The 20,039-nt window shown below is 47.6% G+C and overlaps 2 protein-coding genes across 2 annotated transcripts; one reads left to right on the forward strand and one right to left on the reverse strand.

The window, feature by feature from the left end:
- Positions 1 to 3,087: 3,087 nt before the first annotated feature.
- On the forward strand, positions 3,088 to 5,755 carry LOC136631615 (protein S100-G-like). The gene is made up of 4 exons (XM_066605900.1): positions 3,088 to 3,157; positions 3,231 to 3,302; positions 4,617 to 4,763; positions 5,546 to 5,755. Exons 1-4 carry the CDS (start codon positions 3,155 to 3,157, stop codon positions 5,675 to 5,677), a joined length of 354 nt encoding a protein of 117 aa, XP_066461997.1. The 5' UTR covers positions 3,088 to 3,154; the 3' UTR covers positions 5,678 to 5,755.
- A 6,811-nt stretch (positions 5,756 to 12,566) lies between these two features.
- On the reverse strand, positions 12,567 to 18,210 carry LOC136633242 (uncharacterized). The gene is made up of 5 exons (XM_066608820.1): positions 18,068 to 18,210; positions 15,971 to 16,129; positions 14,346 to 14,510; positions 13,013 to 13,171; positions 12,567 to 12,808 (listed from the first exon to the last, which is right to left on the reverse strand). Exons 1-5 carry the CDS (start codon positions 18,068 to 18,070, stop codon positions 12,644 to 12,646), a joined length of 651 nt encoding a protein of 216 aa, XP_066464917.1. The 5' UTR covers positions 18,071 to 18,210; the 3' UTR covers positions 12,567 to 12,643.
- Between the last annotated feature and the right edge of the window lie 1,829 nt (positions 18,211 to 20,039).

Genomic DNA, 20,039 nt, shown 5'->3' on the forward strand with positions numbered 1-20,039 from the left:
GAGACAGCACACTTCAATGTTTGAGAGAGTGCTCCTGCACCGAAGAGACAGCGTATTAGTGAGAGCCTGTGCTCTCCTGCTGCAGAACTAATTGGCTTGTACAGAGACTCATTAAGGAGTAAGTGCAGAAGACTATATTCAAGTATTACTCTCTAGAGTTTCCTTGCCAATGTCCAGGGGTTCAAGCTGAACCAACTTATCCACACTGGGGGGTATTGGGCAAGTCCATTGCAACACATTTCTAAACCTGAAAAACAGCAGTTACCCTATACCGGTATTGATGGGATATGCTGAGGACATGCCATCAATAGTTGTCAACCCCCTAAATACAGACTGTAAGTTCATGAACTGGTTAACCTGTTCCACTTGGTGACCATCTAGTTAGCAGTCCATAAGTCTACAGTTAACAACTCCTAATCCATTCACAGTCACCAGCCTCGCCTGTGATCAACCAGTTGGTGAACATGTAGTTTAGCAGTCAACAACCTGCTAGTTCATGGTCAGCGAGCGTTATCGTGCGCGCTCCGTAGCTCCGCTCGCTGTGGTTCTGTGATCGCTGATGAGGGAATCATGGATCGGAAACAATCGGTGGCGCTCAGCTCTTTGGTGTCCGTTCTACCCCGATGGGTTCCATTCAGTGATGCCCTGACAGCGCTGTTCTCAGCAGAACCCGAGCGGAGTCACGTAGTGCGTACAATAACGCTGTGTGAATGCTCCCTTAGGCTGGCTTCACACGGACAGGAAGACTGCGCGAGATTTGGGCATTGTGACACGCACAAATATGAATCCCATTCATTGAATGGAGTCATACACACAAGCAATCTTTGGGGGGCTCTTGCATCGTATGGGGTCCTTTTTTTGGGCATGACCTAGCATAGCATCGCCACAATCGGAGAAACTCCGCAATCCTCTGCCGTGGCTGACAGCCGCAATGGAAGATCGCTACCTCCCTGAAATGATGAGTCACGGCCCGATATTGCGCTCGCCCGTGTGAGGTTAGCATTACGCTGTTTTCACATATGGCCTTTTAAAAAAAAAAAAAAAAAACGCTAAACCAAATACTGGATGTGTACGCAGAAAGCGGAGGCGGGTTTTAACAATATGTTTGCTGTTTAAAAAAATTGCAGGTAGTTTTTGGATGCGGTTCCTAATTGGGGCTAAAAACCGCAACAAAAAACGCCAAGTGTAATAATAGCCTCGTTTGGTTAATAGCATTCTAGTCCACAGTTAGCCAGTTGATTACCTTTTCTATAATTAACCAGTTGATGACCATTTCGTTAACCAGTCGATAACCTTCTGCTCCATAATTAACCAGTCCTAAATGGTCAGCGTATTACAGTCCAGTCAGAACTGACTCAGTGACACTATTGGCTTGATGAAGGTGCCTGTGTGCACAGAAACGCGTCGCCAAATTTGTTGTTACTTGCTATTCCAAACTAATAAATAGCAACCAGAAAAAATACTATCCTGGCTGGAGTTCCCTGCGTCTCCACTCGACAACCCGGATTTAATTAAAGTTTACCATCACTAGGAGGGGGCTTTTGTGTTCATCATATCCCCCTCCTTCCAAGTAGGTTTTCGGCCTATGACCAATAGTGCCAAATTGATTCTATTCCTTATTATATGCTCCTCTTATGAGCACAGGATTTTTTTTGACCTTTTTGATTTATACTATTGGGGCGCCGACTGTTTTGGAGCCCCTGTGGATGGCGCCATTACATCTGGTGTTTCTGTCCACCTCCTGATTATCAAGCGCTGCTGGGTGAGATTATCCTTCCTGCTTTTTCCTGGTAATCCGCGGTGCAGTGACCTTTCTAGGTGGTCATTAAGTCTCAGTTTAGCCTTCTTTCGTTACCGTTGGCCTTTAGTGGTTACAAGGAGAGGCGGGTCGGAACGACATGTGACCATTCCAACACTGGCCTCCATTATTCTTGGTCTATGTTTCAGAGGTGGAGTGGCACAGGGGCATGGCAGGGCATCTGAAAAGTAGTCCTCTACCTGTTCTCTCAACCCAGCTTTCCTGGCAGTTACTGACGTCATACCAGTGTCGCGGTTACATGCGCCTACTTATACTTACAGCAGGAAGTTACCATTCTCTGCAAATATTCTTCTGCTGGTACCACTGACATCGCAGGAGAACTAGCGGGTAGAGAGGATGAGTTTGTGGGAGTGGGTGCTGTGCCTGCAATAGTATGGGGTCAAATTATGACTGGCATTGTAAAAGAAGAGGGGCATACTGCAGATGACATTGTATGAAATGAGGCACCTGAACATGAAGAGGCATGAGATCCAGAGAGTATCATGTTCACAACGGTCTGATCTGGGGTCTGAATTTATGTTACTGCTGAGGCTGGTGATGACTTCAGGAGGAAGGGGCCAAAGATATCTCATCTTTGCCATCATCAAAAGTGGTTATGGCAGTCTGGGCCAGATAGAGAAGAAAAAGTATGAGCATCTATATTCAGAGAATATGTCAGCTGGGATCAGTGAAGGTAATTGCACTGTAATCATAGTCTTATGTGGTCCAATTTTGTAGAACTGGTATCTACCATTTATGTGATCACTGTAGTGCCAGCCACAGACATCCCCTATACTGGGGCCTGGCCGCTGACACCTTCATAAAAATGCACGGGTGGTTCAGGGGCTCCTAATGGCCTAGGGGTGTACATAAACTCATGGGGCCCTTGAGCAAAACACAGAGCTGCCTTTTATAACATGGCGGACTTTGCTGCAGTGGCTCAGCTCTAGTATAGCTCTATATAATAGTCAGATACGGTTATCACAGGTGACATCAAACCTGTTTGGTGTCTTCTGTTTCAATATATAGAGCATATTACAGGTCAGGGTGGAGAAAGTTTGGTCTGGTGCTGTATACAGGTATATAGAGGGTATATTACAGGTCGGGTGGAGTAGGCTCGGTCTGGAGGTCTATATAGAGGGTATATTACAGATCGGGGTGGAGCAGGCTCGGTCTGGAGGTGTATATAGAGGGTATATTACAGGTCGGGGTGGAGCAGGCTTGGTCTGGGGGTGTATACAGGTATATAGAGGGTATATTACAGGTTGGGGTGGAGCAGGCTTGGTCTGGGTGTGTCTGTCCTCTATCACTGGGGAACACCTCGCCTGGACTCTCACTGCCCGCTTGCTCTCCACCATGGTAAGTGGCTTTCATCACCCCCTGCAGTACCTTCTCTCCTGGCACTAACACTCTCTCTCCTCTCCTTTCCTAGGTGGCTTGTCTGGACATAAAGCTGCGCCTCGTCGTCATCTTCTGTCTGTTTTGCTCTCCTGTGCTGTCTCAGGTAAAGTCTCATCATCATCATACAGTGAGATCTCTACTAGTGGGGTAACCGTTCCCCTGAGCCCGTAGGTCCAGCACCCTGACAGCGGGACATCAGGAAGGTGCAGCACTATAGAGACAAAGTCACCAGCACAGAGGGGACGCTATTACTCTGAGGGGCACAAAGGGGACAATATTACTTTGTAGGGGCACAGAGGGGACTCTAGTACTCTGGGGGGCATAGAGGGGCCTGCATCATTCTGAGGGCTTAGAAGAAGCACTAAGGCTCTGAAGGGCACATAAGGGGCAGTATTACTTTATAGAGGCACAGATGGGGCTCTAAAACTTTGTACTGAGCTTCTAAATCCAATCCTCTCCTGTGTGATACCTTGTTTACCCGAAAATAAGACAAGGTCTTATATTAATATAGGCTCCAAAAAGATTACACTTTTTTCCATATATAGCTGCCTGGACACTATGTAAATTGACTTTTTTATTACCTTTAACTAGGGCTAAATTTTGTAGTAGGGATTATAGTTCAGAGCGATGTATCTAATCCTATCCTGTGTGATACTGCCTGCTGAGCTCTGTATCTAATCCTATCCTGTGTGATACCGGTACTGTCTGCTGTATCTAATCCTATCCTGTGTGATACTGTCTGCTGAGCCGTGTAGCTAATCCTATCCTGTGTGATACTGACTGCTGAGCTGTGTATCTAATCCTATCCTGTGTGATACTGACTGCTGAGCCATGTATCTAATCCTATCCTGTGTGATACCGTCTGCTGAGCCATGTGTATCTAATCCTATCCTGTGTGATACTGTCTGCTGAGCCATGTATCTAATCCTATCCTGTGTGATACTGTCTGCTGAGCTGTGTATCTCATCCTATCCTGTGTGATACTGTCTGCTGAGCCGTGTATCTAATCCTACCCTGTGTGATACTGTCTGCTGAGCTGTGTATCTAATCCTATCCTGTGTGATACTGCCTGCTGAGCTGTGTATCTAATCCCCTTCTGTGTGATACTGTCTGCTGAGCTGTGTATCTAATCCTATCCTGTGTGATACTGTCTGCTGAGCTGTGTATCTAATCCTATCCTGTGTGATACTGTCTGCTGAGCTGTGTATCTAATCCTATCCTGTGTGATACTGCCTGCTGAGCTGTGTATCTAATCCCCTTCTGTGTGATACTGTCTGCTGAGCTGTGTATCTAATCCTATCCTGTGTGATACTGCCTGCTGAGCCGTGTATCTAATCCTATCCTGTGTGATTCCGGTACACACTGAGTTTTGGCGCTAGACTCCTGGCTGTGGATTTACGCATTTCCGTTTTTACAGATAAACACGATGTCGCTGAAGGACACAGTTATTGCGGACATCTTTAAAAACTACGACAAATATGCAACGCTGGAGGGGAAGGAGGACGCCATGAGCGTCACGGAGTTCACACTCTTCCTAAAGGAGAACTTTCCGATATTCATGGAGGTGAGTTCATGATACAGTACATTGTGGGACACGTGCTGGCGCCCCCTATAGCCCGCTGATATACAAGCAGCTCACCCCAACCCTACTGCTACTGCTTAAATCTCCAGACCAGCTTCATCAGGGGCTCTGCTCCAGTCACATGCAGAGCTGCATTCATAATTCTGCCCTTACATCTCCCTGCTGCCCCCTGCTGGGTCAGTGATTACAGCAGGGACTGTACATCTAGAATGCATACATATAAGCCCTCCATGTAGCACAGCAGTGCATTGTGGGAGTACAGTGGCAGGAGTGCATCTCTGGACGCCACTGAAGTGACATAACAGGACTGTAAGTGCTCTTTCACACAGGGGTACTTACCTCCGGTCTGTGAGTACGCTGCATATTCACGGACCGAGTCTCTGCCTATTTATTGCAGATTTTGTGGCCCTTTTCGCTTCGCATGTACGGGTCTAAAAGAATCTGTCAGCTGGTCACATTGACTTCACACGGAAATGTGCATGTATGGCGTATATTCCCAATATTGCTCATTCAGCTTTATGGGTGCGATTAAAAAAAACGGATTGCATTTGTTTGATGCAAGGAGATCCAGATACGCAAGGAATACGCAGGTCGGTCCGTAAAAACGCTACCTATTCACAGACCGAAAACTGCATATGTGAATGAGCCCTAAATGCTTGCTGTGGGCACTGCTTTGGCTGTGACTGGAGTAAAACACGTGCTGCAGCTTTGAGTGTAACTGTGAGGGGCTACATGGATGACGGGTCGGTCACTTTCATCTGCAGGGTAAGAAGCCGGACGCGGTGGAGAGGTTGCTAGCTTCCATTGATGACGATCGAGATGGTGAGCTGTCGTTCAGGGAGCACGGTAACTTCCTGATGCATTACCTCGTGGCCCTCGGCAACAAAAATATGTAGCGGGCACGCCGCACCCTATGCCATGTCTGATGTTGATAATAAAGACCGTGGCTCAAAAGAATCCACCGCAATCTAGAAAACGGGTGTCGGCCATTTCTGTCATCTTTGATAAAACGTTAAAATACAAAATGCGGAAGTGCCTGCAGGGGGCGTAACAATGGCGGGCTGAGAGATATTACTGTAAAGGGGCAGAGAGGGAACACACTGCACAGAGACGCTATTACAGTAGGGAACACAATGATGTACTATTTCTGTATGGGGGCACAAAGGAGGGTACTATTACTCTGTGGGACCTAAAGGGGGCACTAATATTTTATGGAGGCACATTTTACTGTATGGGGTATTAATACTATATGGGGGCGCTATCACTATATGGGAGCACTAGTGTTGTATGGGGAATACAATGGGAGGTATTACTCTATAGGGGCAGAAAGGAGTCACTAATACTGCACATGGACACTATTACTATATGTGGGCACAAAGGAGGGTGCCATTACTTTGTATGGCCTCAAGAGGCACTAATACTGTATGGAAAAACTATTGCTGTAGGGAGACATAATAGGCACTATTACTATATGGGTGCACTAATAATGTAGGGAGCCCTACTGCTGTATGGGGGCACAATGGGGGCACTAATACTGCCTGGGAGCTCTATTTCTGTATGAGGGCACACAAGAACTATTACTGTGTGTGGCCTAAATTGGGAACTACAACTGTATGGGGGTACTATGGTATTACTGTAGGGGGAACAGACACGGTGGGGTACTACTACTGTATGGGAGGAGAAAGGGGATACTAAATCTGCAAAGGGACGCAAAGTCGAGTACTATTACTACCTAAAGGGGCACTGTTAATGTTTGTGGGACACTACTGCTGTGTGGGCAACCAAGGGGGACATTATTATAGTTTGGGCCGCTATAGATGGAATATTTAGGTAGAAGTGGGGATGTGCTAGAAAACAGAGAAGCCGAAGCTGTCTGTGTTAAATATTGCTGAGGTGAATCATGGCTGGAAGAAGTCGTCATGGCAATCTGGGCTGGATTAAGAAGAAGCATAAATGATATGAGAGGAGGTCACCTGTGATCAGCGGTTTTAATTGTCCTACGATTACTTAAATGGTCTGCAGACTAGATATATACATAGACCCCGGCAATGCAACTGGGCCCCGAGTATACAAGCAACAAGCTCGGCTGGGGTCCAAGTCTTGCTCTGGGGGTTATTCTACTTATTAAGCCCATCCTCCCTGGACAAGAGGCAGGTTGGGTGCACATACTTTTTGAGAATAAGGGTGCAAACTTTTCAGTGACACATACGTTCATTCTCTTGGGGTTTACACATAATCTTGGGGCTGCATATACTTTTCAGGCCAGACACATATTTTTCATAGGGGGTGCACAGACTTTTCAAGAAGTGAGTTGTCACTAACTTGCCTTTTACAGCTTAAGATTAGTTTACAGCCCATCGCTCCAGAAGTCCATAGACACTGCTGCATCCCCTTTCTTCTGTCTTCTTTCTCCCTCTGTGGAAGGAAGGGGGGGGGGGGGGGCACCAGCCTGGCTCAGCACTAGGAGGTGTATGGGCACTGCGAGGGCAAGCATCAACCCCTGAAGAGCGCCGCCTGCAGAGGACGGGGACCATTACTTCTGCAGACTTCTGGCATGTAAGGAGGGACTGATGTGCGCAGAGACCCCTCCTACCCGATCTGATCTCTGATGCTCCATTATGGGGTCACTTGGGATAATTGAGAAAAATAAAGAATTCCGTATAACGCTGCGGCCACATGGCGATTATTTACTAGCTACATTACACCAGATTGGTAAATGCGCAGTTACAGCCGGATCAGCACCTTCTGGAGCAAAACAGAGGATGATGGATCAGAAGTGGTGATCCTGAAAAACAGCACTATTGCAGTACCTGATCTTAAGCAGCAGGTGGCGCCAGGGGCATGTTAGACTACTGTCCTGTGTCAGAGCTGCTGCCCTTTATGTCACCTGTCACAGAGCCTGCAGTGACATTACTCATCTGTAAGCTTATCATGGAGGCCGGTCACTATGGTCATGATGGATCATTCAGCAATCTGCTGTCATCAAAGCTCTGCAGCCAGGGGGCGCTGCGGGATGTGAACAGAGGCAATGCACAGAACCCCACACATCACACATATATCCAACCATCACACAGTTATCATATATACATTCCTACATCACACATACATGTTCATTGCACATATATCCTTCACACATATATATATAGTACACCTGCTGCACACAGAACCATCACGCATACAACCATCCCACAAATCGAGTAATCATACATCTATCTATGACGCAGAGCATCATTGAATCCATCACACAACCATTACACTAAGAATGATCACACATCCATGACTCATACAGCCACCCTCCATCCATCACACATCCATGGCCTACAGTATATTTGACACACATAGAGCCATGATGCATTGAGCCATTATCACACACAGAGCCATGACACAGAGATCAAACATACATAGATCTAAAGCCATCGAACATACGTCTATCACACACATAAAGTAATCATACATTCATCTATCACACATAGACCCATCACCCATCCTGATCATTTCATGTGCTGCATGCAGCATTATTAATAACGGGACACGGTTACTGGGAGCTCTGATACACACTGCGTACAACTGCCCCTAACACTCCTGCGCCTCGCGTACGGGCTGTCACAGCCCCGCGCCTCGCGTACGGGCTGTCACAGCCCCGCGCCTCGCGTACGGGCTGTCACAGCCCCGCGCCTCGCGTACGGGCTGTCACAGCCCCGCGCCTCGCGTACGGGCTGTCACAGCCCCGCGCCTCGCGTACGGGCTGTCACAGCCCCGCGCCTCACGTACCCCGCACCTCATATACAGACGATCACAGCCCCGCACCTCATATACAGACGATCACAGCCCCGCACCTCATATACAGACGATCACAGCTCCGCACCTCATATACAGACGATCACAGCTCCGCACCTCATATACAGACGATCACAGCTCCGCACCTCATATACAGACGATCACAGCTCCGCACCTCATATACAGACGATCACAGCTCCGCACCTCATATACAGACGATCACAGCTCCGCTCCTCACATACAGACGATCACAGCTCCGCACCTCATATACAGACGATCACAGCCCCGTGCCTCTACAGCTCAGGTTAAATAGAGGAGTAATGCCTAATTAACCTCACAGGTGAGCTGAGAGACAGAGAGCTGGTTAACCCACTCAGTGTTGGATTAAAGTAGATATGTAGGATCCATTAACACAGGAAGAGCAGAGCAACGCCTACAGCTGCCTGGAACCACGTGAGAGTTCCATACACGTGTAACAGACCTTACAGTGAGCAAGGAAAGGAGAGAGGGTTGTCCGACAGCCGCCTTGTAGATAAGTGGACTTCTGCTTGTGAGGACGCTTACAAACTACTGAAGAAGAGATTGACAAAGGCCCCTGTACTAGTGTATGCCAACCCGCAGAAACCGTATGTGCTCCATGTGGATGCCAGCTTCGAAGGACTAGGTGGTGTGCTGCACCAGCAATACCCAGCTGGGTTACAACCCATATCTTTTATCACCTGAAGCCTTGCTCCCAGTGAACGAAACTATCCAGTCCACAAGTTAAAGTTTTTAGCACTTAAATGGGCTATTGTCAATAAGTTGCCTGACTACTTGTATGGAGCGCTGTTCGAAGTAAGAACGGAGATCAAGCCATTGACGTACATCCTGATGTCAGCTAAACTTGATGCCACACATTAAGTGCCCCTTTAAGTCGAACCTCTCATTCCTGCCTCCAAGACTTCTACAGAGCAGCAGCGGTCCTCTGGAACGCACTGCCAAAAGCTATCTAGGCAATCACTGACACACTAAACTTCAGTCGTGCTCTGAAAACGCACCTCTTCAGGGAGGCATACCATATCCCCTAAACCAAACCCCTCTGAACTCTGCCTGATAACATGCTCCCTGACCTACTGACTGCAGCTCCTGCTAGCCGTAATCAACCGGCAGCTGCAGTTATACCGATTCAGCCACTATAGGACCTGACGATTGTCTGTGTGTATAGCATCCCACACTCTCCACCTCGCCATACAGTGCACATCTCCAGCCCCTTTACCTTCTGTATCCCCCCATTATTTGTAGTATGTAAGCTCGTTGGAGCAGGGCCCTCACCCCTACTGTCTGTATCAATTGATTACTTCATGTAACTGTAGTCTTGTTTTTATTTCCCCTGTATTGTAAGCACTGTGGAATATGTTGGCGCTATATAAATAAAGATTATTATTATATTATTATTGTTGGTTGGCAACGTTATCTAACTACCAGTTCATGTTAGAATATAAACCAGGACTTTAAAACACTGTGGTCGATGCTCTCGCTCTCTCTCGCCGACCAAGATTACCTAATGTGGAAGAAGAGAATAAGTGGGAAGAAGTTCCTAGGCCTGGAGTAAAAGTTTTATGTGCTATAGCTGCCATAGTTAACGACCAAGTAACCTTTTCTGAAACACAACTTATAGACTCCATTGGAGGTGCGTCTGACGCTGTACCCGACCTGTTTGTGTACCGTCACCCTGGGGTCATTAGAGAAGTGCTCTTTATCCCCTAAGTAGATGAAAGTCAAAAAGCTGGTCCTTTTTATTAGAGTGTGAGTGCTAAAGATATGTTATGGAAATCTTTGCCTATGGAATGTGGCTAATTCCTACAAGACTAGGAGAGGCTCAAGATCGGCAAAAGTTTGCTCTATCATGTGATACTGTACCATGATCAACCTTGGAGACGTCAGTTGGTTATCCCATACTGCTTCCAGCAAATGTTTTCCAGAAGTTTACATGATCACCATGGCCATTTGGGGCCCAAAAAGACTTGTGGTTTAATACAAGGCAGATTCTACTGGTCCAGGATGAGAGACACTGTGATTTGGTTGTGTAAACGCTGACTCTCCCAGCTCGAGTGGTCTTCATGGGCCACTTGAAAAGTTCTGGCCCCATGAATCTTGTCTACATGGACTTCCTCTGTATCAATAATGATTCAAGAAGATGTACTGGTGGTGACTAACCATTTTACTTTATATGCTCATACCTTTCAAAAACCAGTTACCATCGCAAGAGTACTTTATACACTACGGTTTACCACGCCAGTTGCATTCTGTTCAAGGCAGGGACTTTGAGAGCAAACTAATTAAAAAGTTGCTTCAGTTGCTGAATATCCACAAAAGTCGGACAACACCTTCTCATCCTGAAGGGGATGCTCTCCCCGAAGGATTTAACAGGACTCTGCTGGATAGAACTCAATAATAAACTGGGTTGGAGTCGAAAGGTCAGAGCCAAGGTGCATGCCTATAAAAGTGCCAGACATGAGCGTACAGAATATTCACCGTACTTCCTAATGTTTGGAAGGGAGCCTGGATTACCTATTGACATCCTACTGGGAGTTTCTACTGATGGAGTTAGTCATCAGAATCATTATCCATACGTGGCCCGTTTGAAGGAGACACGTAGGAGAGTCATCAACTGTCTAAAGAGAATGGTACATAATACCCACAGTGTGGTCAGTGCACTAGACAGGGACTGGTATCCAGTATAGGGATAGCGATAGATTAGGTGACCACGGGCCCATAGGAGGAGTAGTAGTCCGATCATAGTGGTAGACTGGATAGAGGTAAGGAACTAGTGTAGTATAGTTAGGATGATCATCAGATGAAGAAGCTTCCAGTCATCCTCACTTTTACTGTGTGAGGGTCATTATAAGCAGTCCGGTGTGGGGCTACAGGGGCACAGTACTACTTGGTGGGGTACCACCTGTGGCATTATTACTATCTTGGGTACTATAGCAGAGGCATTGTGTAGAAGGTAGATAACGTAGGGAGGGTCTTGGAAAAACAAGAAGCCAAAGATATCTGTGTGTTAAAGACTACCTGCACTTTGACCTTCGGAGCGCTTCTGCTCCATCTGTAGTTTTCAGCTCCTTCCCACAGCTGAAGGCAACCGCATACAGCACTCTATGGAGCCATTTTTGGCTGCAAGGAACCAAAAACTGCCACCGGCACAGAAGCGCTACAAAGGTGAAAGTACAGGTGGGCTTTAAATTCCATAGAGACAATTTGGGGCTGAGAAAACTTGTTATGGCGATCTGAGCTGGATACAGAAGAAAAAGGAAAAACTGAATGATTCAAGTCAGAGAGAGGACATCGCCTGTGATCTCCAGATGTAATGCTACTGAAATCACATCTATGGTCTGTACAGCTGGTATCTACAGGTATGTGGCCATACACTGAAAAGGGGCAGTAATAGAGAAAAGTGTTTGCCAGAAGGGCCCTTTAACTAAGTGATCATCAAGTGGTTAACTATGGAATAGCCACTAGTGCATTAATTGGGGACGACCATTGATATCTGCAGGCCAGTGGGCGCTCTCTGTCCTCCACAGCTTATCTACGAGTCGTAGAGCGGTACACCTTTACATTCTCACGGGTCATCATCCCCCCCCCCAAAAAAAAAACGAAAAAAACCTGGTTATGCAGAATGAGGGGTTTGTCAATTTCACACACACTGTCAGCGAACAGGAGGCACCCCCATAGCAGATGGTGGAAACAAGGGTCCCTGCCCACCTGACATGGTACAGCAAGCCGGGCAACCCACGAGATGTGATCAGCATCTACTGTAGAGGGCAAAAACATAGATGAAGGTGGTTAGAATATGCCCCACTAGTAGGAGAGGGCATTTTGGCCCATTAACCCAGCCCCCTCACTTTGAGGCTTGGGTTAGTTGGGGGTCTCGTGTTCCAAGACCCATTGATAGCCACTAGGCCTTCCACAGTTCAGGAAGTAGAAGTCATAGTCGGCGCCCTCAGACAGACCGCGGCGCGCACGCTGAACATTTTATCATTTTATTACAACAAAACTGTCACTCCGCACATGTAATACTGGCGAGACACAGGGGACACAGCGGCTCACACTCTCTTCAGGTGTTTCATGAGAGCGGCATGGCAGCCCACCATTATCCCTCCTATCATGTTCATGAACTCCTGGAAATTCAGCTGTCTGTCTTGTTTGCCGTCAACCGTTCCATCCACAGACTCCATCATCTTACGGACGATGTTCGGGTCCTTCTGGTTCTGTGGGTGAGAGGTGAATGAAGGCATATTGAGGGGTCAATGAGCAGAAACCAGGACCCTTGTGGCAGACAGGAACAGGTCACCCCTCCTAAACTAGAGGAGCACCCTCTTTTACTCTCCCCCTACTGTGCAACTCTCAGGACTGCCCACATCAGTCTGCTCATTCTCAAATACTCTGTGCTGCTGGGAGCAATTTCCACTTACATCTGTGAAGGACTTCAGCTCAGTTTTCATGAAGGCCTCAAACTCCATATAATTCATCTGATTCATGTCGCCCTTCTTGCCGGCGTAGTGCTGGAAGCAGCGGATGATGCTCTCCATGGCGGATTCCATCTCTGTGGGAGGGCTGGTGGGGACTGGGTTCTGAGAAAGACACCATTTAAAAAAAATAAAAAAATAAAAAAAATTGGCACGCACACACGCACGTCCTGATGGGCAACTCAGAGTGTACAACCAGTATATGTGAATGATGAGGCCTCTTAAAGGGACCCTCCAGTCAGTCTACTATGTGAACATATAGGAGTGCTGTGCTTTCACACCAGGTAGCTGTGAAGGGTGCATGGAGCGGGCCTTGGAACAGAGTGAGAGAGTGCGAGTGAGCATGACCCCTTCCTGCACCCCATTGGCACTCCTCACAACATGACTGTAGGGCATTGGTGGGTCCACATGGCAGTTTGGAGCTTACTGAAGGCCTCCAGGGCTGCCACAGATGCCTGTTGAATAGAGATGAGCGAACCTACTCGTTTCGAGTGCGCCGCGATTTTCGAATACTTCCGCACTCAGGTGAAAAGATTCGGGGGTCGCCGGGGGGGCAGGGGGAGGTGTGGCGGAGCAGCAGCGGGGAACAGGGGGGGGGGGGGGTGAGCCCGCTCTCTCTCCCTCTCCCCCCCCACTGCAACCCCCCACTCACCCACGGCGCCCCCCGAATCTTTTCGCCCGAGCGCCGCGATTTTCGAGTACTTCCGTACCCGGCGTGGCCGGGTAGGTTCGCTCATCTCTACTGTTGAATCCTCCCCGTAGCAATATCAAAAGTCACACTATACTGCAGTATATAGTTAAAGTGATCACATGACCGACCACAAGTTAAAATCCTCTGTGGGGATTAAAAGTGTTCAGGGGGGAAAAAAAGAAAGAAATTATATACTAGATAATATACATAGTAAAAAAAAGAAATGAAGGCAAAATGCTTATTTTGTTCATTTGGTCTCCCACAAACATGCAATAAAAGTGATTAAACAGCCTTATGTACCTCGATATGAAACAAAAACTACAGCTTATCATGCAAAAAGCCCTCTGTGAAAGTGTAGGAGAAGCTATGGGACTTTAAATGCAGCCATGAACAAATAAGATAAATATATATTCGAAGACACTGGTCCTGAAATGGTTACATCCTCTCCACGGCTCTCTCCGGAGGTTGGCATCCGGTATTGCACAATACATCGCTGCTGAGATAACAGGTGACTCATTTTACATATACACAGATGTCACTGGGCAACAGGAACACAGAAGCCGTCACCCCACGATGCACTATCAATACCTTTTGTGTAGGAGGACACTTGGCCAAGGCGTCATTACACGCCACCATCATGCCCCCGATGAGGTTAAGAAACTCCTGGAAATCCAGCTGCTGGTCCCTCTTTCCGTCAATCCCGCCGTCCACGGAGTTCATCATCTTCTGTAGGACGTTTGGGTCCTTCTGGTTCTAATGGGGAAGAAAGGGGACATTATATAGACTGGAGACCCTTGTAGCCGTGGACAGCGACATCACTAGAGGTGGCAAGGCCATGAACGCCAGCCCCACCCCGAGATATGCAGCAGGATACATGGCGCATTCAGGATTAGGGGTCTCCTTCACAACGATGCCCAGCTGTGCAGGGAAAGTCCATAGAGGGCCACAGCGCTCAATCAGTCTCAGAATTATAGGGGCACTAGAGGTTGAACCCCACCAAAGTGACAGAACATCCCAGGAAAGCTTCTTCAAGACACGTCCACAAGGAGTACTAAAATTAATGATACAAGGAGTTTGTACTGTGGGGTTTATGTGGGCCATTAGTTCCTCAGGGGAGGGACTACATCTTGTACTAATCCAATAAGGACAGTGCAAATACTACATGAGCCTTGATGGAAAGAGATGCCCGTAGCTGGTGTAGATATACAGTGTGAACCTGTATGGAGTCCTCCCAACTGTTCCAGGAAAGCCGGCTCATGTCCCGTTATCTCAAACCAGACCTTCCTTCTCTGGGTTGCTGGAACCACGTGACTGGCACCGGACGTCAAACGCAGTGCACACAATGGCAGGAGTCAGTACGGCGGCAGCAGCAGCGACCAGAGGGAGAAGGGTTTGAGATAACAGGACATTAGCCAGCTATCGACTGAGTGTAATTAGGGAAATCATTGTTTACAGAGCATCACTGGGGGCATCATACTGTGTGAGGGGCACTGGGACTGAATATTTACTGTGTGGGTGCATCATGATGTGGTAGAGTTATTTCTAAGGGGGCACAAGCATCTTTACTTTATGGTGGGCACTATTACTGTGTGGGGGGGCACAAAGGAGACTGGGCAGGGTAAGCAGCATGGCTTAAAGGGAACCTGTCACCACCTATGAGCAGCATAAACTAAGTTATAGTTCACACAGGGCAGGTTGTGAGGAGCCCAGGGATGTTTTTATACCTCACCCGGCTTTCTGCTATCCCATTATCACCCGTGGAAGTCAGTGCCAGCAGAATTATCTCTACACGCAGGAGCAGGAAACTGGGCAAGTAGAAAAACCTACATCTCCGACTCCTCAGGTTCCCTCAAATTTGCCAGTAGTTAGCACCTCTTCATGGTTTGATAGCTAGGAGGTATGGGTGAATGGGGCACTAGATATTCAGCTAAAAATTCTAGGATGGTTGTAGCTTCCTGTAGCGGTAAGCCCCCCCTACCACCACCTCACCCACACCCCAACTACAGAAACCAAGGGGACATTCCTGATCATTATCTGCAGGACCAGTAGCCTAAATGACATGTGCTACTTCTGGCCCACAAGTTGGTGTGGTCAGGTCCTGGCTCTGCAAGGAGGCAACTGGTCATACCGGTATGTAGGACTGCCCTCAAGGAGCTATGGTTCCACCCAATACGATGACACAACCCGATAGAGCGGAGTTGGTGGGCACTTACCTTGGTGAAGGAGCACAGCTCAGTTTTCATGAAGTTCTCAAACTCCTTGAAGTTCATGGTGGCCTGGTTCCCCTCCTTGCCAGAGTATCTCTGGAAGATGGTGATAATTTTCTCCATGGAGCGCTCCATCTCGGTGGGAGGACATTGCCGACTTTGTGCCTAGAAGTAGTATAGATCCTGGAGTCAATTCCCTTGAAGATGACCGCCCCTGGCACCAAGGGGTGTCAGATTGGAGTGAGTCCTTAGCTTATAATGGAGCTAACAGATTGTGTGCGGGGTCGGGGGGAGGGGGTCACCTAATTAGGACCCCCCCCAGCATCAGGTTGGGAGACTGCACCCATCTCCACTACATGGACAACCCGTTCAAACAACCAGTTACTGAAAGAAGCGGACAATGTTGGCCAGTTTGGGTTCAATCACGGATGCTGGGTCTCCAGGTTGTAGATAGGAACTTCGACTGCTACCCAACTGCGCCCTATAGCAACACTCCTGTGCCATTTATAAGAGGGACGCTTCACTTTATCCACAGCAAACTCTCTGACCTGCATGGAAATGTTGCTTCACCTACACAGAATAATAAGTGGTGGCCTCCATCTTGTATCTACGGGGCGGTGGCTGCACCCCAACGTCTCCCATGGTGATGGGCCGGGAATCTCTGGAATGTCAGAACATGCAGGCATGCCCAGCCGCCGCAGACGCGACAGACTGTCGTTAGCATCACGTGTCTGCAGAGGGAGGGAAATCTCCTAAAAGCCACAGGAGTGGAACGTGCCCCAACACTAAAAAGGGGGCACAACCGTCTGCCCAGCGCCATAGTGAGCCGGACATCACCAGGCCCGCAGATGGAGCAGATTATATGTAGCCTATGGAGGCCCTCGGGTTGCTGCCTCAGATGCATCACCCATGGGCATGAGTCAGGGCCTTTTGACTTCTTTGCTGTGACACAATAGGTCATCGGAGATCAAACAGGATTAGTCACAGCGAGCTTGCAAAAAAACATTTTCCCAGATATTGGAAGCCCCAGAATTAAAAGGGACAGTCACCCATAAGCAGCCCCGCCTTCACAGCGCTGGCAACCGTTATAGGTCAGGCCCCTCCCAGTCTGTATACAGGTGGAGATAAGGGCAGTCAGCCACAGATTAGAGACTAGTGACAGATAAGGAGAGGTAAAAGCTGTTCCTGCCCCTCACCTAACGGTCCCTGATGACATCACACTGCACAGGATCCATATACAGGTTATGAGAACATCATTATTTTGGCATGTATGGATCCTGTGCAGTGTGATATCATCATGCAGTCTAATAACATGTCACAAGACTGCATTAACCCTTTCCAATCCAATTTGTATCCTGGTTTTCTTAGGCGGCTTACTCTTTTTCTGCCGTTATACAATGGCGCTATATGCTGGCTAAAGCCAGTACTGCATAAGGTGACACGTTGGATAGGCTCCGACAGCAGAAAGGCTGGCAATATACAGTAAGAGACCCCCGACAGGCGTCTTCCAAAATTGGAGCTGTACAGCCTTAAATCATAATGTCTTCAGAGGTCAGACAGTGGATTGGAAAGGGTTAACCTTATGTGATGTTGATAGAGACTGTGTGCTGACATCATGCTGTACATAATCCATATGGAGTCTGACATTATTATAGTGCGATGTCAGCATGCAGTCTTTAGTGACATAGTTTGATGACATCATCCAGCACAGGATCCATACACTAGAATAGTGATGTCAGCAGATCCTCTACAGCACAATGTCATCAGTCTCTGGTGACATCATGCAGGAGACATAGACTCCAGTAACCTCGCTATAGACTGGTTAGGACATTATACGGCACTCTGCGCATGCTGGAAGTTGTAGTTTTGCAACAGGTTAGAGACGACTGAATAACAGGACATCATCTGCATGGGATCTCGCGCGCTTCTTTAGCAGAGGCCTCTCCAGACTGCGACGGCTGCCCTAAACTACACTAAAATAGTCTGCGAAGTACATAATGGGGCAGCCCAGCCAGAGGAACTACAAGGCCTAGCATGTCCTAAGCTCACAGGTTGACTGCGTATATTAGTCACTAAATGCCAACAATCCCAGTGCACACTCACCATGGTGAGCCGAGTGGAGGGCCGCTGCTGCTCCTCAGTAGGTGAGACTGCTAGCACTCAGGGAAGCTTTAAGAGAAGGCAGCCGCACCCACCAGCCAACGCCCGCCCAAACTTCCACATTCCTCCTCATTCTGCCTGTCTGGTGACTAATCGCAGGAGGAGGGGGGAGCCGAACTCCTTCACTACTACTGCTCTCATTTCCTCACTGTTTTCAAGATCTCTGCTTGCTGATGGTGAATGAAAATGGTCTTGTTTACCTTATTTAATCCTCTGATTGTAAAGACCTGCTGCTCCTCACAGCTGAAGGTTGTTACAATGTATCAGTGCAGACAATCCTCTGTGAGCTGAACACATCAGCAGCACAAATCTCTCTGCTGTGCTGATAGTTTGCTACAATGTATCAGTGCAGATCACATGTATCAGGCTGGATACATTGTGTCTCCTCATTCTCAGCTTTGACAGTCCGACTGGAGTCAGGTCAGGTGTTTGTTTTTTCATTTTTTTGAGCCAATCACAGGAGTTGCTATGGGCAAGTTAAAAAAAAAACAAACAAAAAAAACGCATTGCACTTGCATGTACATGTGAGTGCAATACGATTTTTTAACTCGCCCCTAGGAAATAATGGGTGTTTTCTGCAGTATCGCTGTAAAATAGGACATGATGCAGATCTCCCCTTCACAGCATGGCTGCAAAATTTGCAAGAGAAAATCACCTTTGTATGGGTGCGTCCACACGGGCGTTTGCGTTTTTGGGCAGGCAAAAAACGCAGCGATAGTCCAAATGTGCGTCTGCTTTGGAAAGTGCGTCGTCTTGGCTTTTTTTCACCCAAATCGAACAAATGATGGCTTCATATGGAAACTTAGGTGCATAATAAAGCGAAAAAAGCTGAAAGATAGAACACGCCCCGATTTTTTTTTACTATCGTAGCATCGCAACAGAGAACACAGCGCAGATGTAAATAAAACCATTGAAAGACATTGGTTTCGTAAATCTGCCTTTTTACTCACTCTCGCATAGAGAAAAAAACGCTGCAATTTAGCGCCCGTGTGGAGGCACCCTAAGGCTGGATTCAGATGAACGTATATCGGCTGGGTTTTCATGCCCATCCGGTATACGTCGTCTGTCTCTGCAGGGGGGGAGCCTGGAAGAGCCAGGAGCAGTGCTCTGAGCTCCCGCCCCCTCTCTTCCTCCTCTCCCCCCCTCTGCACTATTTGCAATGGGGAGAGGTGGGATGGGGGCGGGGCTAATTATCTGAACTTAGCCCCGCCCCCACCCCAGCTTCTTTCATTGCAAATAGTGCAAAGGGGCAGAGAGGGGGCGGGAGCTCAGTTCCTGCTCCTGACTCTTCCATCCTCCCCCCCTGCAGTTGAGGACACCGTATATCGGCTCGGCGTAAAAACCGAACTGATATACGGTTGTCTGAATCCACCCAAAATAAGACGCTGCAGAATATTCCACTGTCAAAATCCGTAGGTCAAAATGCGGATTTTGACTTGGAATTGCCAGCAGGATTCTGCCATTTTCAATTCCGCATTAAAATCCAATTAGACCTGCAGATTTTTATGCTGATGGTGAAATATTCCGCAGCGTCCTGCAGAATATTCCTTCTCTATAATATAAACTTTTTCTTCTCTTTGGGTTTGCTCTTGACTCAAAAAACTGCAACAAAAACGTCCACCTGTGATTTCAGGCTACTGACAGCAAGCGGAGATCTTTTAAATAGTAAAGAATTGCAATACAAAAAGTAAAATAGAGTAAAACAAAAAGTTGCAGGTTTTTTTGCAAATCTCAGAAATTTCTGGCATTTGAGCTTTGACAAGTTTCTCTAAAATGGGCGGGATTTAGAAAAAGCAGCAACCTTGTAAGCCTATCAGATTTATTATAATTTATGCCAAAAACTGCTGTACGTTATAGCTGATGCTGGGGCCATCAGCGGCATCTTTACATAAGTTGGCGTACAAAACTGCTGTCT

This window comes from Eleutherodactylus coqui, chromosome 6 (genome assembly GCF_035609145.1).
Source record: "Eleutherodactylus coqui strain aEleCoq1 chromosome 6, aEleCoq1.hap1, whole genome shotgun sequence".
Taxonomy (NCBI): Eukaryota; Metazoa; Chordata; class Amphibia; order Anura; family Eleutherodactylidae; genus Eleutherodactylus; species Eleutherodactylus coqui.